Source organism: Peromyscus maniculatus, chromosome 11 (assembly GCF_049852395.1).
Source record: "Peromyscus maniculatus bairdii isolate BWxNUB_F1_BW_parent chromosome 11, HU_Pman_BW_mat_3.1, whole genome shotgun sequence".
NCBI lineage: Eukaryota > Metazoa > Chordata > Mammalia > Rodentia > Cricetidae > Peromyscus > Peromyscus maniculatus.
In genome coordinates, this window is record NC_134862.1 from 48,013,180 (window position 1) to 48,036,763 (window position 23,584).

Below are 23,584 nucleotides of genomic sequence, written 5' to 3' on the forward strand. Positions count from 1 at the left end.
AGCCAAAGGCCATGAAAAGCCAATCTGTACATCAGAGTCTGAGTTAAAAAGAGATTTACCCCTCCTTTCCAATCAAAGTGTGGGATATATATAAACATTACATTGCATTCTTTACTGTGAGTGGCTTTCTGATTCGTCGGTTACTGGACAGAATCAGATGAACTACGAGGGCATCATTGTTCATTGTAAATAGGTGTAATAGAAAAGGCGTGCTTAAATTAACCTCAAGTGCGTGGTACTCATTTCTCTTATTATTGATTTAGACACTGTAGTAAGATCATCTTGAACTTCAACAAAGCAGTACGAGAGAACGACACAATGTGTCCCATTTGGTCTTTATTTCCTATCACCTGAGGCCTAGGACAGGAAGAGAATAGACCCTCTCCAACAAAGCCAGAAAATACCCTTCCTCAAAGAAGGAAAATCAATTTTCCTCAAGCAGAGACAGATAAAGGCCTAAGATAAGTATTGCAGGGACAAGGAACAGGGGGAAATGTTGCAGCCTGAAAGGTAATTCAGTGACACGTCAGTATTTGGGGGTATATGATGGAAACAAGCATACCTAACAATGTCTTACCCTTTCCTCTGTAAGTAAATCCAGCAGCCCATTAGAGCTGACTTGTACACAGAGAGTTGAAGTCAGAGGCAAAGTGAATTTTCAACTTCTTGGAGTGACTACCTTGCTTTTCTGGATTCCTCCTTGAGCTCACCTTGGCACTTAGCTCTCTGGTCCCATCAGGCAAGCTGGGAACAAACAGCTATGGGTTCACTGTTGCCAAAACAAGCTGAGTTCTGTGGCTATCCAGTAGGGGATAAAAGGGCCTGTGTGTCCCAGCTTCCACAGAAGTCACCTTCCACGGAGCAAAGCACCATGACCAGCCAGTCTCAGGGGATCCAACAGCTCCTGCAGGCAGAGAAAAGGGCCAAGGACAAGCTAGAGGAAGCAAAGAAGAGTAAGTATCACCTGTGAGGGGTTGGTCAGAAACTACAGAGGGACAAAGGAGAGGACCCCAGGCCTCTTTTTCAGGCATTTAAAGTGTGACGTTATCACTTCTCTGTGAAAGCTTAAGTAGTTCTCAGGAACTAGCCAGCCATAGACTCTACACTGCCACAGCAGGGATGGGCTTTTGTTAATTGGGATGTTTGTGAGAGGCCATGTGCTAAATGGACAATTCCAGATTAATAAGGTTATGGATGTAGCCTTAAGCCTGTCTCCGCATCTCCCTTCACAAGCCCACGTCTCAGTTTGCACAATACTGTGAAGAGGTTAAGAGACAGGCAACTTTCAAACCAAGTCCATCACTGCGCAGCAACTAGAGCAGATTACTGATGTTTTGTAAACAGTCGTTTGTGGTTCCATTAATTGGGATAAAATTTCAATAGCTTTTTTTCCCTCTCTGGGTAGCTTTTATATCCTACCATTTTAAGTGTTTCTGTTGTATTCTCCTTCACTGCCTTCTTGTTTAATCATAGATCTATATGCTTGTGTGTGAGTGTCTTCAATAAACTCCAGTTTTCTTCCTACTCTCATTGGCATTCACAGTATGAATAAGGCGTCAATAGTATTCCTATTTCATGAAAGCAAAGCAAAAAATAAATGAGGTTTTATGATTTGCCAAAGGTAATACTTTAAAAATTGAAAATATGGTGTCAGCCGCCATGCTCAGTATTTACTTGGTTTACTCTTTCACAATGATCTTTGTAGAAAGAGAGGAAATGATGCTAAGAGGCATTTTAAAGCATGCTCAGGGTCACACAGAGAAGATATGGAACAGACAAGGGTTGGATCGGGTCTGAGTCTGCAGCCAACTCCTAAACAATACAGTATAGGAAGTTTACATAATTTTTATACAAGACCGATTTCTTGAATTCTGGTTCCCCAAGTCAAGATTTATGTTTTTCCCAGGATTCTAGCTAATATAATTTATTATGCAATTTATAACAATTTGAGGCGCCATTCTTCTTCATCATGATTTTTCCTGCTATATCTGCAAATTGATTCAAAATCCGAGAGGGAGGGAGCTGCTGTGTCTCTAAAATGTTGCTTATGTAACTTTCTGGTTGACAAAAAGGAAGCAGGTAGACAGTGTCCGTTGATCCTCTGATGTTTACAGTGACAAGAAAATCATTTCCCTTCCTCACGGTGAATTGGTTCCTGAACACTCAGCCGTGTGAGCACCAACAACAGAAGGGAAGACTCTAGGGGGGTTGACAGCAAAGGCAGGAAGGAGGAAGCTGTGTGAAACCATTACTGACATCTCTACATCCTTTTCTTATGACAAAACCATGCATGCAATCACAAGGCGGCATGAATGCAGTAATTTTGTAGAAAGCCAAATGGTCTAGAAGCTACCAACTTAAACAGTCTAGAAAATTCTAAAGTCTTGTATTCAAATTTCTCTACTCACATTCAAAACATCTGGAAAATCAAAATATTATAAGATACAATAGCGATGTTGTCTTTGCTTCAAGGGTGGTAATGTCTGATAGATTATTCTGTGATTCCAATAAAGAATGCCAGCTCTCTTTCTCTATTCAAAGTGTTCAAAGAAGAAATATTACTAATTATGCAAGTTGTTTATGGGTGAGCGCCACTGAGGGCATTGTGCCTCTGAGTTCTCAAAGAAGATAGATAAAAGCCCAACTTCTTTCTCTTTCCGAAGTGAATATGCTGGCTTTGGGTAGCCATTACTCAGAAATCATATTAAAATACATATTTTATTATCTGTGCTCCAAACAGTCATTTTATTAGCTGACAGCTTCATGCGTGGATGTATGTACACAAATTTATTTAATATACTATGTCTTTCTTAGCTCATGAATATCTGAGACAACAATTAGCTAACAGTTAATAACAATCAACTAATCAGCCTTTAATAGTATATAGATCAAATTTTAAAACATTTTGAAAAACATGTTGCCTCCCAGCACTGGTGAGCTAAGATCTGCAGAGCCTGTCAGTGGGTCTTCTTGTGTCACGAAGAGGCCTGGGGACAGGTCGCACCGAACGCGGTTGTTTTCCTCTTACTGTCAGCAGGTGGCGGTTTCATTACAGCAGCACCCGTCTTACTCAGTTTTTAAGGGATCTGTGGCAGAGAGAAATTCCACTCTATATACTCGGTGTGTTGACCCTCCTCTCATATTGCAGTAGTTTTTATTTCATTCATTCAGTTGGATGAGAAGGCTTGTCGCGCTTACTTGTTCTAAGCCCTGTTGATCTCGCTGCATGAGTGCACCTCCGTTCTTCCTTCCTGAAGAATACCCATTCAAATGAGACAGAGGAACGACAGGGGCACATATAGTCACTGTTTCAACAAACACAGCTACTTTATTTTCCATAAAAAAATTTCATCTGAAAATGTGATATATAGGAAGTTTAGAGATTTGGAGTAAGGGATATAATAGATCACCTTCTCTTTCTTAAATCCATCTATTAGAAAATTAGAATTTCAGGTGGTTGCTTCAGTGGGGTGGGTGAGCATACATTTACAAGAGAGGGAAACAGAGACATGTTTAAAAAAAGGAGATGGAGGCCTCCTACAGGAAAAAAAAATGGAATTAGGAGATGTAGGCCTCCTACAGAAAAAAAAAATGGAATTAGCATAGTTTGCTGTTTTAGGAAAATCCAAGAGCAAAGAGGTGGTGGTATGTACATGTTGATGCTAGAAAAAAAATGTATCTAGTCCGTTAAGGAGGGCTGCCTGAGATCCCAGCAAAGCTGTTACGTAATAGAACGGGTACACACTTGGAGGGATACGGATAAGGGACTGTAGAAGTAGCGCACCAGGAGGAATTCTCCCAAAGTTGGTGAGGCCTGTAGCAACCAACTCTGAAGATCCTCACTGGTGACTGACAGAGATGGTTTGAGGAGAGCAGATGGACCTGCAGACCAGGTGGGAAAGCCTGGTTATGAGACAACAGAGAAGAAAATCCATCCACTCAAGTGAAACATCTGTGTTTCTTCATACAAATTATTTTGCATCTCTGAACTTCAGTCATTAAAAAATAGACTTCACATGGCTATATTGGTCTCTACAATCTATAATGTGACTAGTAATCAAGATATTTGAAGAAGAAAACTGTGTGTGTATGACTGCCAACTGAATATATAGAATTATTTTGTTTATAATATCCATTCTTGACGTATATTGCTGTAAGTATAAATAATAGAAAAATTGTATAGAGTGGAGGGAAGCAGTCTGATCATTCTTGTTTAGTCTTGCTGCCAGGTCTACAGCTCCTATGCAGGGAAACCTTGACAGAGAAAGCTTAAACTGATTGTAAGGCTCTCACACATATTCTTACCTGCTAAGCAGCTGTGGTGCTTATAAAGGGACAACAGGCTTACTGTACTTTGTCATACCTGGAGTCAGCATTCTCTGTGTGCTGTTCATTAATCAAAACAGAAGCAATATTTCACTCCAAGACAAGCTACATTTTTACAAGGGGACATCATAGACTCGCTCTGGAGATCCAGATCTGGCATTGAGCTGAGGCTTCGCTCAGAATTAAATTAGAAATCCAAGGTATCAGCACCAACAGGAGGGCAGGAGACATGTCCTCCTCTGAAATACATGGTGGTTTTGTGAAGTGTGCTCTCTTGCAAATGAAAATACTCCAGAGCTCCATGTGAGAGTTGCTCTTTTGAAATGTCCTCAAGTGTGAAGTTCAACATCATATAAAGAGCCTGTATTTTTAAACCATCTTATAACATGTGCCATGACCTTTCATGAACACTTCAGTTATCTTCTCTTCAAGCTTTAGAGAATGGTTGATGTGCTCCATTAAAAGGTATAAACTGCATCATAGGATGTACACCAAAAGCTATGATAAGCACATAAATATTTGCATCTGGATATGAGAAAAACTAACAAGAATTTGAAGACTTCTCTGGAGCTACAGGTGATTAGAATGAGTAAAGGAACACCCCCTGGCTCTCTACTCACTCAGTCCCCTCTGCCTAGAGCTGTTCTGCCTGCTACAAATCCAACTTCTGCTTCTTAATGCCTGCATGGCCTCAGCAGGTCACCCCCTCACCTGACTGTGCCCACTTCCTCCATCTCAGAATAGTTCTGTGAACAATATCACCTCATAATGTGGTCTTGAGTAATTGTGCTAAGACAAAGGGTTTGATACTTCATTCTATATACCAAGAGCCCAGGCAATCTCATCTATTCATAGTCCTCCAAAGAATAAACAACAGAATTGCCTTTCAAATGTTGGTGTTCTGTCCTCTGAGTCTACCATTGAATCATTTTGATGCAAAATCTACTTAAGAAACATCTCTGCTTCCTATTTAACTAACATCAGCTCACACAGTCCTTCAGCCTTGTTTTTGTGAGTCTTATCACCTGCCAGTTCTTGTAAGGCAGCAGTTCACCCATTTGTTTCCAAATCTGAAGATAATCAGGTTATTTGAACAAGCTCCTTTATTTAATAAAAGCTTAACTCTACAACTAGATGTTTTGCTTCATGAGTACATGACTTTTAATAAACTAATAAAATAAAAGTCTTGTATAAAATTTCATGGCCCTGTCTTATATACTTTGCAGGCCTGTAAATATGTCCTCTTTCTTTATAATCCACGGACTAACAGTATTTCTTGAGTATACTGTGTTTTCACATCTTTGAGTAGGTCATATAAAAACTACAGAACATTTTTGTTTAGTAACAGCATTTGGTTATATTTAATCCAAGATTTATACAGTTTTCTTATAATTTTGAAAAGGAAAATGTAACGGAAAGAAAAGTACATTAAACATCAAGGAACACAGAGGTAAAGGGAAAGAATCAGATGTAGGCTTGGTAGCAATCATGGTCACCAGAGATGGCATTGCTGTTTGCTTTGTTTTGTTTCTCTTCCTGATGCCTTGTTTATTTTTCCATTGCTTTTTAACAATTGAGAAAAATAATAGCATTCTTTAAATCAAGAAGGCTTTATCATCATATTAACAAGCCCCCCCAAACCAAAAATGTTTTTCTAGGTAGAATAGGTCTTCTTTAGCACATCATACTTCCTACCTCAGGACCTTGTGCTCGGTGTCCCTTTTACCTGGGTGAGGTTTTCCCTTCAGGTCACTGCAGGGCCATTTGTCTTATTCCTGTGCTCACTTGCCATTGCATCCAAGAAACCTCACCTATATTAACCACAACCTGTCACAACTTATCTCTACGCCTAGACTCCTTTATTCTTCATGTGCTCAATATCCATGTCATAGTATGTACATGTTGTCCACTATCTGTCTCCTGGATTACATTCAGAATACAGACTGACAGCAAGGTTTGTGACCATACACTGCTATATCCAAAGATCTGGACTAATATGTGACATACACTAGATATTTAGCAATACTAATTGACTAGGTATCTCACTTCAGTTCTCTGTAGCATGTATACTGTTAGTTATGGCCTCTCTCTTTTGGTTTTCTTTACTTCTCTATCATATGCCTTTTTCTTTGAAGATTGACTGTTGGTATTTACCCACCTTAAAATCATAGCCCTCTTTGCATTCTGTATACTCTCCTTTGATTTCCCCCCAAACACCATTGCCACAATTAGCACATACAAAGACCTGTATGACTGACATGCAAATCTTCTTCCCTCCCAATCCATCCTCCTGAGTTGCAGACCTGGTTGTCCAACTGTACTCTGATTATCAGCCCTTGGATATTCTCAGGGGAGCCTTCAGGAGGCTCTAGTGACACACCAGGGCCTGTCTTCATGTGTCTTACCTAAAAGTATTCAAAATCATTAAACAACTCCTTTTTGCTCAGCACTTCCTTAATATCCGTGGCTAATCTTCAGGATGACTCTATGTAATAGATGATTACTCCTGTCTGGATGAGAACAGAGACTCAGCAATTCTAAGTAACTAGCTCATGGTTTTTGTCTTCTGTGTGATATCTACTGTGTAATTCTGATTCCCTTCGAAGCTAATAAAAAGAAAGCCCATTTTCCCTTTACAGAAAATAACAGTCCAAGCAACAGAGAGTCTTTCTTTGTGTCTTCAGGGCTTATTTGGATCTTAGGACACACAGTTCCTTGGCCTGCCCTAGGCATGCAGCTAAGAAGTCTGCATTTGAACATTGCCTCCCATCTCCTACACAAAACCACTTGTAGCTTGCCCCAGATAATTTTTTTTAATTCTTGCCCCACACATTAGAACATCACTTCAGTTACCTCAACCTCCCTTTTCTTTTCCAGAAAAAAAAAAATTACAGAATACCTCTAAGTGATGACTGGTTAAATGTAGAACAGGTTTGTCTGCCTAACAGGCCATACATGTAAAATCGACTGACTTTATTCAGGTGGAGTTAATTACAATGTCTGTCAAACTGGCTTAGAACAGACCTTTTGTCCTTTTTCAAATCCCAGATCGCCCTGTCCATCCTTACGACTGTCTGGGCTCCCTCCATATTTCTTCTGAAGCTCCCCCCAATAGTCTTCTTGGAGCCCATGACAAAGCTGTCTGTTTGGAACCCTGGCTTATAATGTTAGCATAAAGACAGAAGATGATGGAGAGAGGCTGAAGAGAAGCCCCTGTGTTCCATAAGTTTAAGGGTAGAAGTTTCTCTCTATAAATGTGATTTTCAGTGATTGCAGAGCATATAGAAGCAATATTTATGCATCATTGATTTCTTAGGAGCTTGTATATTCTTTAATATGGTGATATTTTATTTGTACTGAAATGTGATTTTATTTGTATGTTAATAAAGTTGTCTGGGGGTCAGAGCTAATAGCAAACCATAGCAGAGCCGGGTGTTGGTGGCACACGCCTTTAATCCCAGCTCTTGGGAGGCAGAGCTAGGCAGATCTCTGTGTGTTCAAGGATACAGCCAGCATGGAGACACACGTCTTTAATCTCAATAACAACCATAGAAGACCTGGAGGTCTGTACAGACATGCAGTGACGAGGAGGTCATGTGGTTCGGTTTACAACCAATGAGAAGGCAGAATAGAAAGTCAATAAAAAGCACAAACACACAGGAAGTAGGTCTTTTTCGGAGAGGAAGGACAATAGCGACAGTGAAGGGTAAGGTTTTTAGCTCTTAGTTATTGCTCTGACCTCTTGACTTTCATCTCTGTATTGGCTCTGTGTTTCTTATTTAATAAGACAGTTACATCTACACTTTAAGATTTTGTGTGTTTGATAATGCTCTTCTTGGAAGCTAGGGCAGGATGTACTTATTTCCAAACTATGTTGAATTAATAGCACCTTTTCCATGGCAAGGACTAAATGTGACAGGCACTTGTGCATTCTCTGTGTCCAGCTTTATGCTCAACACCAAACAAATAATGAGAGACTAAAGGAAACCCATCCCTCTGAAACCACTCTACAGCACCCTTCTCAACATTATTTAAAGTCATGGTGCATACAATGAAACATTTTCTGAATCAAAAATCAGAACTCTTGGCCTTATAAGTCTGTGTATCCTCATAAGTACTATGGGTGCATAAATTCAACTGCTATACAAAAATTCAGGTTGTTCCATATTATCACCTCTACGTTTGATACAGAATATATTGGGAATAAAAAAATATGAACTTCTTTTGGTTCATAGTAACTGTGTTTTAATACTTAAGAAATAGGTATACTTTCAAATTTTGGCACTCTTCCCATACACAGAGAGAAGCAAGCTAGAGGTTAATATGAGTGGATTTGATGAATGCATTTCACTTCACCTCTAACTAAACCATCGGCTTTAGGCTTCCATTTCTTCCACTGGGTTAAATCAGGTGTAGCATGTGCAGGCTCTCACACAGCGGCAGCTGCTGAGTCTATCCAGAAAATTGCTGCGCCAGCAGTGATTTCCTGTGGCTCTCCTCTGTAATTGAATGAGAACCAGCAGGTGACCGGTGCCATGACAGGGGAATCACAGACAGGCTCAGCCTGTCACTGTGTGGTGGAGCCTCTTAGGGCAGTGCTGGATTCTGCTCAAGGGTAGGGCACACCGAGCTTTTCTTTTTATTGCCTTTTTTGAAAAATGTACTAGAGTCTTAACTTTGAAACCAGCCATTGTACATATGGGATTAAGATGGGGAAAGGGGATGTTTTGCCCCATTCATTTTGTAAGGTAATTATGTATACAAGTCATTATCACTAAGAAAATACTAAGATATTTTGTATTTTTATCCTGATGTTAATGACAAGATGTGACAAGGGAATCTCTGTGAATAGGGTGTGTTTATTGCCATAAAATAGGTAGAGCCATAATGTCCTGAAGCATTCGGAGTATGCACTTGACAGCAGCATTAAGGAAGTAGGTAGAAGAGAAGCCTTACTGTTAGTGTTTCGATAAGCCTCGAAGCATCATGACAATACTAGTTTCCATCAGACTCTGTATTTAAAGTAAGTGTAAACAAGGCTGCTAATTACCTATTCTGAACAAGTGTTGCCTAGTTCCATCCAAGTGAATCTGTCTTTATTCTAAACACATTTTCAGTGACTACTAAAACAACTCGTGCCTAGCCAGGAGAGAAATTTAGAAGCAATCTGCACCCGGCACAAATGCTACAAAGTTGCAGGCGACAAATAAATGTTTATATTAAGACTGTTTCTTCTTGTTGTTCCAGTGAGGTGGCTCAAGAGTTTAGCCCTTACCTGGAAGGGCTAAATTTGAGTTTAATCCCACACAAAGGTGTATGGAAAGAACCCATTCTGCAGAGTGAGTTTTCTTCTGATGGCCATATACATCTTGGCATGAACACACACACTCTCTTATCCACCCACATAGATACACACAATAATGATAATTATAATATTACTATTATTATTATTATTATTATTATTATTATTATTATTAAATACAATTGAAAATGTTTTAAATCCCTTCTGGCTATTTAATAAGGATTACTTATCTAGTTCAAACTGTGTACGGTATTACAGTTAACAAAATTTGTAACCTAAACTTGAGACATGATCAGACAATAAACCATGTCAAATAAGCAAAGAATATGGTATCTTAATGACATTGGGAGGCAGTAGATTCCAAAAGAGAAAAAAAAATAAAGTCCAGAGTCCCTTTAAAGTTTTAATGCTACTGAGCATTCATGCCTATCCCCTAGAAAATGGAGGCCGGTGGGGACACAGCAGCCATTATGATCAGCCTGTTGTCAAAAGAATGCACCTCATGTGTGTGACTAATGATGCCTACTGTTGTGTTTGTTCAAGACTTTCATCTTACCTTGTCTTGTGGCTTAAGGCTTACACCTTCGCTCTTAATAAAAACAAAGGGGGTACTTAGCTAAATCTCCCAACCATTAAAAACAAATGGTTTTACAGCCTCTTTCAAGTCTCCCTCGGAGAAAGCTACCATAAGAAAAACTACTTTGATGTGTTGTGGGGCTTAATCAGACATTCTAGAGTAGCAAATGGGAAGAAAAAAATCCCAATAAAATGCCTTAAAAATTGAAAGTCATTTGATAGAGTCTGAGCTGCAGTCTGCAGTGATTTTGGAGGCCTGCCAGCGCTAAATAGGATCCAGTTGGTGTGGACTGAAGGATGCCTGGCAACCAGTCAGGACAGAAAAATCTGACCAAATAATGTCTTTTCTGAGTAAGTGACAGCTAAAAGCTGTTCTCTGGCTGTTACTGCTGTGAGTATATGGGTAGATAATTTATTTTAACATATAAGTGTGAAAGAAAGTTGCTACTCCATGCTCTAAAGGACCCAATTGAAGAAAAAAGAAAAAATTGAATATTATTTTAATAATGTTTGACATAGTAGGACGTGTGTGTGTGTGTGTGTGTGTGTGTGTGTGTGTGTGTGTGTGTGTTGGGATTCATCAATGTACTTTTAAAGAAAAGTCATTTGCTGGGAGCCAAACTTGTTTTCTCTAGAGGATAAATGAGCTACCTTTAATGGCTGAGCTAGCTCTCTGGCCCAAATATACATTTGTATTATTATTTTTAAAATGTGTTAATGTGTGTGCGCCTGTGCACATGATGTATGCTCTCACAGAGTTGCAGGCAGTTGTGAGCCCTAGAAATGGGAGCTGGGAGATCCTCTACAAGAGCAGTGCTAGTTCTTAACTGAATACTACAGGTGGGGTGATGCACATCTTTAATCCTAACACTCAGGTGGCAGAGGCAGACAGGTCTCTGTGAGTTTGAGGCCAGCCTGGTCTACAAAGCAAGTCCCAGGCCAGCTAGGGCTACATAGTGAGACCCTGTATCAGAAGAAAAAAAATTCCAATCATTTACACTGCTCTAAGGGGTAAAAAGAAATCTGTTGCTTCTCAGGAAAAGGGAAGCGACTGAAGCAAGCTAAGGAAGAAGCTGTGGCCGAGACTGACCAGTACCGAATGCAGAGGGAGAAGGAGTTCCATCTGAAGCAGTCCAAGGTGAGGGAGATGCCGGGCGCTGACTTCCAGGTGCTCGGATGAGGTGGTCCTGTGGGTAAGGACTGAGGCCGAATGCTAGAACCATCTGCTGGGCTTCAGCAGACACAGTCTGGCCAAGGCTGAACATCCAACCAAGTCTTAAATGAGTTCCTAGTTTCACTTTCATATAAAAAGACTGCTCAGTTGTTGTCTGATGTATAGTGGGAATTCACGTTCACATCATCAGACAGACAACTGAAAGGATTGGTTGAAGTATTCTTACCACAGAAATGAGTGTTTTGTGGATTGATGGTTAATAACAGAGTGGGCACTGATAGGCAAAGATGCAGAACTGAATTGGTTAGACCAACTCTCTTTCAGCAGATGCATGTAGATACCCATCCCCGCTCCCTAGTGCCACACACACATGTAATCCCAGACTCAGGAGATGGAGGAGGACCAGAGCTCAACGCATCCCAACCCTGTTTCAAAAGCTAAGAAACAAAGAAATCCCCTAGGATTTCCTTATGATTCCTTGGCAAGTGGATACATTAATTCAGTGAATTTTTCATTTAAATACGAAAAAAAGTCTGGCTTTTTTATACCATTTTTTAAGTGTATGAAGTGTGTAGTAAAAGGGAGGTGAGTGATGGGGCTGGAGAGAGGATCAGGATTCAAGAGTCTCCCTGCCCTTCCAGGGGACCTGGGTTCAATTCCCAGCACCTATATCTGGCAGCTCAAACAACCTGCTGCTTCAGCTCCAGGAGATCCAACACTTTTTTTCTGGTCTCTGCATGTACATACACATATAAAAAAATAACAAAATAAATAATAAATGCAAAATAAGAGCATGATGTTTTCAGAAAGAATACCATGCCATGTTGCAAAGAGGTCTGAAAGAAAGCATTAAGTTCTATATAGCAAAGCTAAGTTCATATAATACATTTTGCCCCATTAAAATATGAATATAATACTATTCAAAAGCCTGCCATTACAAAAAAAAGCACAGAGTTCAGAAATTCATTTACAAACCCTTTTAGTGGGAAATACATGAAGAACTCATGGAGATTGAAAAATTGGACCCAATTGTAAAAATTGAAAAAAAAAAAAAAACTTTTCTCAGTAAGTTCTTTGTTCAAAATAATTTTCCTTGTTAGGCTAAAACTATAGCTCAGTGGTAGGGTGCTTGCCAAGCAGGTGTTAGGCCCTGAGTTCAATTCTCAAAACACACACACACACACAATCTTAGCATAGAGTGGATCAGTTGGAAAAATAAATTCTTCCTATCAGTATTTAGAAACCCAAATTCTAAACTCTCTCTTATCCACGCATGTGAGTACAGCCCTCACGATTGGTTGTATTTCCTGCATATTTTTAAACTCTTCTATTCTAGTTGTACCGACGCTCCTCTTCCTAAGGGGACAAAGAATCCCCATCCACGGGGACTTTACTCTTACTAATCTCGGGCTTCCCATCCCTCTTCTGTCCAGACAGTCTCATCTTCCTTTATTCATGCTCAACGTTAGCCTCTTTTCCTGACCACCTTGTCTGAAATGACCTCTTCTAAAAATAAAGGAAAATAATGTTGTCTTTGATTTTTTTCTGTAGCTTTTATCACTATTTAACATATTGTACATTTGCATTTATTGTGATCATCCATCGTTCTTTCTAGACCATATGTCCAGAAATTGTGGCTTCTTTGTTGTGTTCTCTGTTGTTTCCCTAGATTTCCTATTACTGCTCCATGGTAGACGTCCAATAGACCCTCGTTGAACTAACAAAATAGTAAGCGTTCCTCTGTGTCTTTATCCTGGCTAGCAAAGCCTGACATGAGAATGACATACTAGAAAAGAGAGGACAGCCATCACCAACAGCAGCCAGCTTTCATTATCTTCTGTAGGTGCTTCTGAAATGACCACTGCATTTTATTTTTAAGTAAAAACAAAACTGACCAGAATTTTAGAAAGTGCTTGGTTTAAAGCTCATGAAATCTTTTTTTCCTGGGAAGGATGCAATCAGATGTAAATCTGACTGAAGATGTGCTCTCTGCTTTGGACAGTAATTAAACCTCATCACTCTAGAATGGGCTCCCACATCAATGTTACAGTTTAGTGATCAAAGGTATGAAAGTACCAGAGCCTGTGCTACATCAAGCATAGTTGTTGCAGGTCGTCCCTGGCATGGTCCCCTTCTTGGTGTCAGCACCTTGTTCTGTCCCTTCACCTGGAATATTTAAATTATAAAGGAAAGTGTCAAGTGTTGGAAATTCTTAACATCGGCATCAATATGAGGCTATAAGGTTACAGAAAGGGTCTCCAAAAGGTTTGAAAATGGGCACATAGAAGTTAAGTAACAACACTCTGAGCCTACATGTATCAAGGCATGCTATGGAGAGATTGACTTCCAATTTATAAAACCCCCCAAGTGTTCAGGCTTTGGATAATGTCAACTACAAAACACAAGAACTGAGTTATTTGTAACACCTAGGGAGCCTCTCACTTCAGCAATATGTGCTGAGCATAGGCAATAGTTTGACAAGTTTTTGCCTTTCAATTTTTTTTTAACCACATAAGACTTTTAACTGAATCTTTATTTCATTTTTATAGAAACCCACTATGACACTGGGTTTAGAATTTTTTTAAATGCATTTTGTGGAATTATTTTGTTAAGTAGTTCTCAACTATTTTTAAACATAAAATTGGCTCTATGCACATCTATAGGTTACATCTACTTCGTACACACTCAGTTATCATAATCCCTTTTACTTAAGGTTATTTTTCCTCTCAGGGACTGTAGCCTTGCAGAATCACATTCTTTGATTTGTTCTCCTGGTACCTGGAATATAAACAGAAAAGAACTTAGACCCAACAGCTGGGACTGTGTTTCGTTTCAAGGTTAAGAACCAGAAAGGTTCTCGTTTCTGGAGTTAAAGTAACCTACTCTGCAACAGAAGACAGTCAGTGCTGTATATCTGGGGTTGTAGTGAGTGTACAGCTACTAAAACAGAAAGGAAACGGAAACCCTCAGTAGTCCTTACTTCACAGAACCATGTTTAAGAAAGGTCAAATTGGCCAAGCGGTGGTGGCGCACGCCTTTAATCCCAGCACTCAGGAGGCAGAGCCAGGCGGATCTCTGTGAGTTCGAAGCCAGCCTGGACTACCAAGTGAGTCACAGGAAAGGCGCAAAGCTACACAGAGAAACCCTGTCTGGAAAAACCAAAAAAAAAAAAAAAAAAAAAAAAGAAAGAAAGGTCAAATTGGGGTGGTATCTCAGGTGGTAGAGTGTTTGCATCACGTGCATGAAGTCCTGGGTTCACTTTGTGGAACCCAGAGATGGGGCATAGTGACACAAATGCTCTAATCCCAGCACTAGAGAAGTAGAAGCAGGAACATGAAGAGTTCAAGGTCATTATCAGCTACATGGTGAGTTTGAGGCAAATATGGGCTGCATGAGATCCATTCTCCAAAAGAAGAGGAGAACGAGAAGGATGGGAGGCTGAGTTTGGAGACAGACGAATTCCGAGCAAACTTAACTTTTAGTAAAGGAGAACCTTCCAGTGTTTCACTGCAGCACTCCTTTAAATTGATACCTATCTCTGTTACATTATATTTTAAACCAAAAAAAATGACTTGATGAAGATGATAATAGGATGGGGAAAATGAAAAATAAAAGGAAGCACTGCTAAATAAAGAGCAATTGGAAAGATTTGACTGTGTCTAAAATTTAAAAGCGACTAAATGAACAAGCATATTTCAACCTGAAAGAAACCAGTTGAGGTGAAAACTTTCATTATGCTTGGTGTCCTACATCTTCTATAGATATCTCCATGTGAATTATCTCAGACAACATATTTTGTCTACATCTTCCTTAAAATTACATGTTTTGCTCTGTAAAATCAGGGAGCTTAATGCTGTCTTTCCGGAATTGGAATTCAGAAAGTAAACAAAAGGAAATTTGAGAATAGAATGAAAATTATTGCAAATGCTTTAAATGTGATATAAAAGCATGTGGAAGGCCTAAGAATTAGAAACCTGAGTGAAATCTATGGAACGAGTCCACTGAGTTTTTAGGGATGTTCATCCATCACAACCATGGTCTTCATAATCTTGTCTGTTCCAAGAAGAAAGCATTCTAACACCCGCGCGCAAACGCGCGTGTGCACACGCTCACACACACACACACACACACACACACACACACACACACACACACCATAGAACAACCATCAAAACTATGATGAAGTTTATAAAATAACTCAATTTGACCTGGCATATGTTCAAATAAATCTCATCTTTTGCTTTCATAGATGATGGGCTCTCATAGCCACCTCTCAGATGAAGTAGAAGAGCAAACACTAGAGAAGATAAAAGAACTGCACAAAAGCTATAACAAATGTATGGAAAGTGTGATCAAGCAGCTGCTAAGCATGGTGTGTGACATGAAAGCAGAAGTCCATGTGAACTACAGAGCCACCAACTGAATGCTCCTCGTAATTCCAAGGGGACGGAGTGGGGGATGAGTTCTGTTAATATTAAGGGATTGAAACTGTGCATCGGAAGTTTATTGGATACCTACAAACTTTCGTGTCACGCATTTCACGTATGGCCCTGAATTAAAAAATAAATAACACTGTATCATCTATCCTGGAAATAAGTATGGCTGGCATTTAATTTGAAGTAAGTTAAGAAAGGGAGGAACTTGATTTCTGACACTTGAACAGAAAACTATCACCAGAGCCTTCTAAGGTATATTTTCACACCTCTTTTTGTTGGCTTAGAAGGTGCTCTGTTAGGTATAATTTCTATATAATGATTTTAAGAAGGAGAACATGATTATGATCCTTATTTTATACACCTGAAGTGAATATGCCAAGACTTTAATTAACCAGTCAATGAGAAAAACCATAGGATTTCATTGTTAGTGAAATCTTTCTAAGAACAGAGATAGAGAGAAATAACATTACAGGTCACCTTAGAAGAAATGAATCCCATCCCTGTTATATTTACCTAACTGCAAGCAACATAATGTTATTCTCTCTTAAATACATGTTTTTAAGAAAAAAAGTGATAATATGACAGTGTAGAAGATACTTGGATAAATTTTGTAGTTTGTAAAGAGGTGAACCTCCAACATAGTGAATTAGTATACCCTTATCTTGGTCTTTGTATTGAATGAGCTAAATTCCTGTGCGCTGGGTACTTTGTTAGTTCAATGTATAAATTCCCTTAGTCCTAGTGTGGAGAAAGTGTTAGTTCCCTTCTCATACTGGCCATGAGAGTCTCTGAACTTTACCTAGAGTTGCCTGGGAAACAGTGGCAGCCCAGGCTTCACCCTGGAAGTATGACACCTGTGTTTGGCCTTTTCACTTATTGCAAAGTTGCATCCCAGGAAGGTTTAAATATGCACCATTGAGGATATTAGATACTAGCAGTACTGAAGTTGTTTTTTGTTTGTTTTTAGAAACAAGTCCCACTATGTAGTTCTGTCTATACTGGAACTCACTCTGTAGACCTGGCTTCAAACTCACAGAGATTTGCCTGCCTCTGCCTCCCAAGTGCTGGGGTTAAGTCATGTGCCATTACACCTTTTACTAGCAGTTGATTTTCAAATACCATATGTAGACAAATTATAATTCCTGTGAGATCAGAAGTTGATAGACATCATTATCATTTTTATATATTTTAGAATCTCAAAAATAGTCAACTTTATATTCAAGTTTGATGAGCAGGAGAAAATAGAAATTCCATTGGGCTCCTTAGTTTTCAAATTTTATGAATAAGAAAAACCAATCAGATTAGTTTCTGGGCTTTAGGTGATAGATTTCTCCATTACAGGAAAAACAGTGTATTTCTTACTAAACAGAAAAGTCCAAAACCTTCCAAACAAGCCTGTCTCTAATGTGTATGTTTTACTTTAAGGGGAACAGACATCTAGTGGAGCTGTCTCCATTGTCTCCCTGTTGAGGAATTTCAACTAAGATTTAGAGAACCCAGTTATGGAGAGGGGGAGGGAAGAGAGAGAGGGAGAGGGAGGGTCAAAGATATAAAGTGATGAGAGCTGCCCATTTGAAAAGCCATGGCGTGGACACTTCTGGGTACAGCTTGTGGTTTGCATTGCCTGGTGAGATTTAGTTTTCAGTCTCATCTCTTGAAAACCAAAAAGTCAGTTTTCTGCATATGGACACTTAAGCATATTATCTCAATCACAAGTTAACAAATTTCTGAACCTACACAAGATTATTTGGGGCACCTAAGCACTTTAGGAGCACATCAAAGTTAGCACATGGTTTTCTCACCAGTGAGCCAGTGCCACACAGGGAAGAAGTGAGTGTTGGGTACTGGCAAGCGGCATCTGTCCTGAGTGTGTCTGTTGCCCCACACACCCCACAGGCACACTGCTCACTGTCCCTATACCTCAGACTCTTTTCAGCCAAGAGAATTAGGGAGTCTCTGCTAAGCATTTTAATATTTGATTCCAATTATGAAATTGGACAGGTTTTAAAAAGCGGTATTAACTACTTACAGATTTTTCCCTTCACTACTTATGTTTGTTAATTTCTTGATGCCCCTTGTCAATCTGAGATGATCTACTGCCAGAAGTACTAACCCCATCACCCAGTAGCTCACATATTTTTACATTCAAAATGGTTTCATATCTCTGTTACTGAATGACTCATTTCCCAGAACTCTCACATTCTCACAGATGGTGCAGCTGCCAAGTTTTACTTTATTTACATATGAAAAGATTTCCTATATCTCAGAGATAACCCACTTTGCTGAAAGCCTTTCCAGTCACACCAAAAAGCCTCATTTGTGAGCATGTCCTTATCTTAAAAAGATTTTTCTGTTCACACAGTTCTTCATAGAGAAACGAACACTCCTAAGCATATTTTAATTGTCTATTCTTGTTGTGATGCTCTGTGCACACACTACAAAAAGGAAAAGGACCCTCCTGAGTTCTTACTCATCTTCACTATACCTGAAAACAAAACTGTGCTGTTTGCCAATTTGGAGATAAATATAAAGATCACAATATTTTCCTCCATAGTAGCAAGCATACACAAAGCCAAGAATTAGCCAGATGGTGATTCTTGTGTGTAATGTCAGATCAGGGGAGGGCTGGGAAGCTGACTTGCACCACATACTGAGACTGTGCCTCTGCAAAACAGAAGAGCCCAAACCTGTTATCGGTTAGGGTTAGTCACCACTACTGCTTTCTAGCTAGAAGTGGTAGAGTACTGTTGGTTGAATATGCAAAGCCAAAGTGTTACCTTATCCTAGGTCATTCTAGAACTAGCCCAGCCTAGTTCAGCAAAGCCACATATTAACTGCATTAAGCATCCAGAAGATCCATAAGCTCCTGATTGATAATCAATTTCTATTTATTGATTTTTACCAAATAGAACAGGGTGATTATTGTCTTGACTGCAGCTATTTAAGTAAAACACAATGTATCTATGACTCAGAACCATATACCCTCAACAAGAGAATGTGAGAGATGGGGAGGAGCAGTCATGGATAGCTATGAAAGTATAAAAATTATCAGGGAAATAGTATTGTCCTATGAGGGAAATATGGATGTGGTATGCCTGGGTTAGCTTAGGTTATGACCATCACAGGGATAGGAAATCTTAAATCATATTTATAAACTAGTTGAAATTCAAGGTCCTATTTGACATAAAGACTAGAGAGAGGCAACTTTATAGAAATGGAATCTTTTAGAGGGAAAGAGATATGGAATTCAGATCACAAGTGTCGTAGCCTCCCACACAGACAGGGACACTTGCACTAACAACAATCCACTGTGGGTACGGGCTGACGAACAAGGGGCTCAGTAGATTAGCAGGAAAAAGATGAGAATGTTCATACTGGATCTGGAGTTGTCAAATGCATCATGAGTGAAATGATATCTGAGAGTCAATGGAACCTTCAAAAGAGGCCAGGAAAGAGGTCATATTTAGAAATTAAGAAGATGATTATAGATTCATAACAGGATCACCAGCAGCATTGAGTACACAAAGGGACACTTTGTTCTTTAGCTTCTACTAATTGTCATCATGATTTGATTCTGCATCTGGAGTGGAACCATGTCATGCTTTTGAAGTGAGATTGGAGCTCTTGGGTGAAGGCTGGAAAAAGGCAGATAGTCTGCCTGCTTCCATTTCTAGACTCACCAACAAAGACCCCAGGTCAGCATCCTTCAGCACTAAAACAAAGCTAGACTCCTTCTCAGCAGGACAGCAAAATCATTATCCTAAAAGAAAAGAAAGCTGTATTATTAGAAGTAATGTGCTAAAAAAGAATACATATCAATGCACAGATCATCGAAAGGTAATGATTTTGCTTCATCAACTCCCACTGTCTCTGCACAGCTCTCCTAGTTCCTGTGCACAGCTCTCCTACTTCCTGTGCACAGCTCTCCTACTTCCTGTGCACAGCTCTCCTACTTCCTGTGCACAGCTCTCCTACTTCCTGTGCACAGCTCTCCTACTTCCTGTGCCCAGCTCTCCCACTTCTTGTTCTCAGATTCACACTCTTTTGAGGTCACCTAGCATTGCCAGAGCAAGGAGGGACTGGTATAAAGCATTTCCTTTCTTTGGGAAGTAACAAGAAGTATTTACTAATGACTTAAAATAGTTCAGAGATCTTGCAACATGAGCATATTAATCACTCATTGATCCTCAGTTATTTAACTAAGCTTGTTGAATTCTGCCCTGTCATAAATCTGCTCTGTCATGTGTCTTGCACTCTTCACCCCACTGCTCCAGTGAATGGAGTTTTCCAGTTTAAAATCAGGTAGAATCTGAATGCACTAGGTTCCTAGTATCCTCAGTTCAACTAAATTCCTGCATTGCTGTTGTAAGCAGAAGTAGTATTTATTATGATTGTTGCTGAAGAGGAAGATTGACAGAAACTGGACCATAATGTCTGAATTCATGTATGTGTAGTTATAGCGGCTCTATGTAGTCAGAATGGAAATTGTTAAAGAAAACAAACAAACAGGCTGGTCTGAATATGTCTATTGAAGAAGGCTGTAAAATAGAGAGAGCTAAAGAAACTCACTATAATATTCCATAGTCAATATACCTGAAGCACTATGAATCTCTGTGTGTGTGCATTTGTGTGTGCCTGTGTATGTGCACATGCGTGAATGCATGTATACATGCACGTGTATGTGCTCATGACTGTGGGTGCATGTGTGTGTGTGCCTGTTTATGTGTGTTCATGCACATGTGTGCAGGTATGCATGTGTGTGCATGCACATGTGCGTACATTCTCAGGTGTATGTGAGTCTTTGTGAATGTGTGTGTCTGTGTGTGTGTGAACATGCATGCACCCATACCTGTAATTTGTTTGTTTGCTCATTTGAGACAGAGTGTTGTTATGTAGTCCAGGCTGGCCTTGAACTGGTCCTTCTGCCTCTGTCTCCTAAGTGCTAGGATGATAGAAAGAGTGTCTCATTTTAAAAGTCAACTCTTTTATTTCTTCATCTTCAGTTAAGTAGAATCCAGAGTAACAGAAGTTTAGGGGATCCTGTTTTATCATGCTAGCACTTCCATTGAAAAAGCGTTAGAACTGTTAACTTGTTATTTTTATTAATGTGCAATCAATTAATAAGAACATATGTGTCCTGCAAGACAGGCCCCACAGATATTTAAATAGAGATTCCAGCGAACATGAGAACCTTGCCAATATTCTGAAGCCCTGTTTCCTGGTGGAATTCACAGTTTGCTGTCACAGTTCAGAAAGATGCTTTCCTAAGCACAAATGTAAATATGTCCAAACACCCCAAATAAACCCATCAACACTGAATGCGATGTGAATTCAAGTTGACACAGGAGTTTCAGATGGTAATAGCGCTGGAATCAGCAAGGCTTTAAAGAGCTCTGATTGTGCTGCTTAAAAGGTTCATAGACCGCTGCTTTCAAAACGACTTTCAAAGTCTGTGATCAGGCGGTGAATGCGAATCAACCTGAAAACACCCCCACCCCCACTGTGGACTGAGTAATCCTGTCTAATACTCATTAACCGTTCTCATTAACTCAAGTCTTTGCTAGAGGTGGAAAACTCAAAACCACAGTACTCTCTGAAGCAGTAGGAAGTGAAATATTAGCACCAAGGCCGGTTGATATAACGATAAGCTAATGCCCTCTCCTGGAATTTGTCTTCATCCCTCCTCTGCCTGACAAATCCCATTGGCCTTTTAATATTTCTCTAATCTGTACATTTCCTCTGGCCCCTAGGAAAGATGGAGGCAGCCACCTGGGGGGCTTTGCACTTCTTTCGTGGCTCTTTCCATTGTGCATGTTCTTAGTTCTGTTTGTCATACCTCTCCCGTGCGTGACTTCCATCCTGACAGAATAGCTTCTGTTCATCTTTTTCTCCTAGGACCTAACTTGATGCTTAGAGCATGATATTGGTAAATGATTAATGAATGAATTTAATGTTACTCATATCCAGTAGTTACTGTTACGATATGAAGATGTCAGAGATTATAAAATGTCAAACAAGAATCTCACATAGTTAAAACTTACATCATTCTTAGAGTCTCCCATTGTTTTGCTAGAAAACCTAGGGAGGACCTTGACAGATGGCTCATTGAGGAACAGCACTTGCAGTTCTTCCAGAGGACCCAGGTTCAGTTCCCAGCACCCACATCAGCACCAGACAGCTCACAACCACTTGTAATTTCAGTTCTAGGACATGCAGTCTTCTGAACTCTGTAGTTACCTGCCACCACATGGTGCTCATACACTCAGGGATATACACATATACACATAAAATAAAAATAAATAAATCTTTTTTTTTTAAAAAAAAGCTAAGGGACCTGAAAAAAACTGAGTGTGAGTAGGGGGTTAGCCTGGCATTTGGAAGGGAAAGAGGGGTATCATGCCAGAGAGAAGATTAGAAATGACCAGATAGAGAATATGATGCAGATGGAACTAAAGAATCCTATTTAGAGAGAAAGCTCACATTGTTGAAAAGCTCAGAGGTGATTATAAAGGGGCTTTTATGCCATTGTAAGAAGTGTGTTCTTCATCTCTAATGCACAGGGCTCTGGTGAGGAGCTTTGAGGAGCACAGTAGTGCAGTGTCAGATACCAAATGCAGCCCTCAGACAGCTTGCAAGAAAGGGCAAACCTGGAGACAAGGGTTTCGCATAGGAGGCCACTACAGTAAGCCAGGTGGGTGCTAAGTGGGTCCTTATCTACAGCTAGAACGCACATAAGAGCTGGGTTGAGAGATGACAAGAGGTAGAACTGGCCTCATTAATGGGGCTGGCTGAGCATGCAGCGTGCTCAAGAACAGTACATTTTAAACAAGATGAAAGGACCGCAGTCAGCAGGAAGTAACTGCCTGCCCACGAGAATTAAGGGCAGAGGCTGAAGTCGGCAGGCCTACACCTCCATCCTCCTTTGCTCACTCGGGCATAGATCCACATTGCACCCATGTGACTGGAGCAACCATTGCTAGTTTCCTCATTCACAACCAGGGGTGTCACCCTATACAGAAGCCAAGACTAAACTGTCTCTAATTTCACGTGAATGAACTTATAACGCATTCAACTTTGTTTCTGCCTCTTCTCTTCTCTGCCTGGAATATGGATGATAGTCTCAACTTTCTGTCCAGTTCAGTCCATTCCGATTCCTTCCTGCTTTCTAACAAAGGCCATTATCTTCTTATCCCATCCCACTCACCCGCCCCCAAAAGCAATGCAAAAACAATATAAACAACTAGGAAACCTGGAAGGTGAGGCAGGGCTGTGAAATGCACTTGTGACTCTGAGTTCACAGGGTACACAGATGCCACCTCACACATGCAAGTGGTCTCTGTCCCATCCTAAAGGCAACCAGTTATGACATCACAGGCTCCTGTGAAAGCTTATCTCTCCAAGCATATATATATATATATATATATATATATATATATATATATATATATTAGGTTTTATCTTTTCCTTGGATGTCCCTGGTGCTCTGCAGTGTTTAAACTGGAAAATCTTTAGAGACTTGCCTCTCCCAAGTCTTTCCAGTCACTCCTTCAAAGACTCCTGCTCTGACATCCTCAATAAGATAGCTGTTAGACACCTGGTTTTCTCCTGGAGACTCTCTTCTTATGCTCTCTTCATCATCCACATGCTGTCCCTGTGTGTACCCCTAAAAAGCAGAATTTTGTATAGTGTCAGCTTCTGTCCCTGAAAGTAATATGGCCCTGTAATTGGTTTGTACACCAAACACACTTATCTTGCTATAGCAGTGGTTCT

The 23,584-nt window shown here is 39.9% G+C and overlaps 1 protein-coding gene across 1 annotated transcript; it reads left to right on the plus strand.

The window, feature by feature from the left end:
• The first annotated feature begins 811 nt into the window (after positions 1 to 811).
• On the plus strand, positions 812 to 22,123 carry Atp6v1g3 (ATPase H+ transporting V1 subunit G3). Its single transcript, XM_076547518.1, has 3 exons — positions 812 to 953; positions 11,242 to 11,342; positions 15,628 to 22,123. Exons 1-3 carry the CDS (start codon positions 872 to 874, stop codon positions 15,799 to 15,801), a joined length of 357 nt encoding a protein of 118 aa, XP_076403633.1. The 5' UTR covers positions 812 to 871; the 3' UTR covers positions 15,802 to 22,123.
• Positions 22,124 to 23,584: the final 1,461 nt, after the last annotated feature.

Bases quoted from the DNA above. Each gene is read 5' to 3' on its own strand.
- Atp6v1g3 (XM_076547518.1), top strand. From the start codon at position 872: ATGACCAGCCAGTCTCAGGGGATCCAACAGCTCCTGCAGGCAGAGAAA. The intron at 954-11,241 runs GTAAGTATCACC...GTTGCTTCTCAG, and splicing joins GCTAGAGGAAGCAAAGAAGA to GAAAAGGGAAGCGACTGAAG. The intron at 11,343-15,627 runs GTGAGGGAGATG...TTGCTTTCATAG, and splicing joins TCCATCTGAAGCAGTCCAAG to ATGATGGGCTCTCATAGCCA.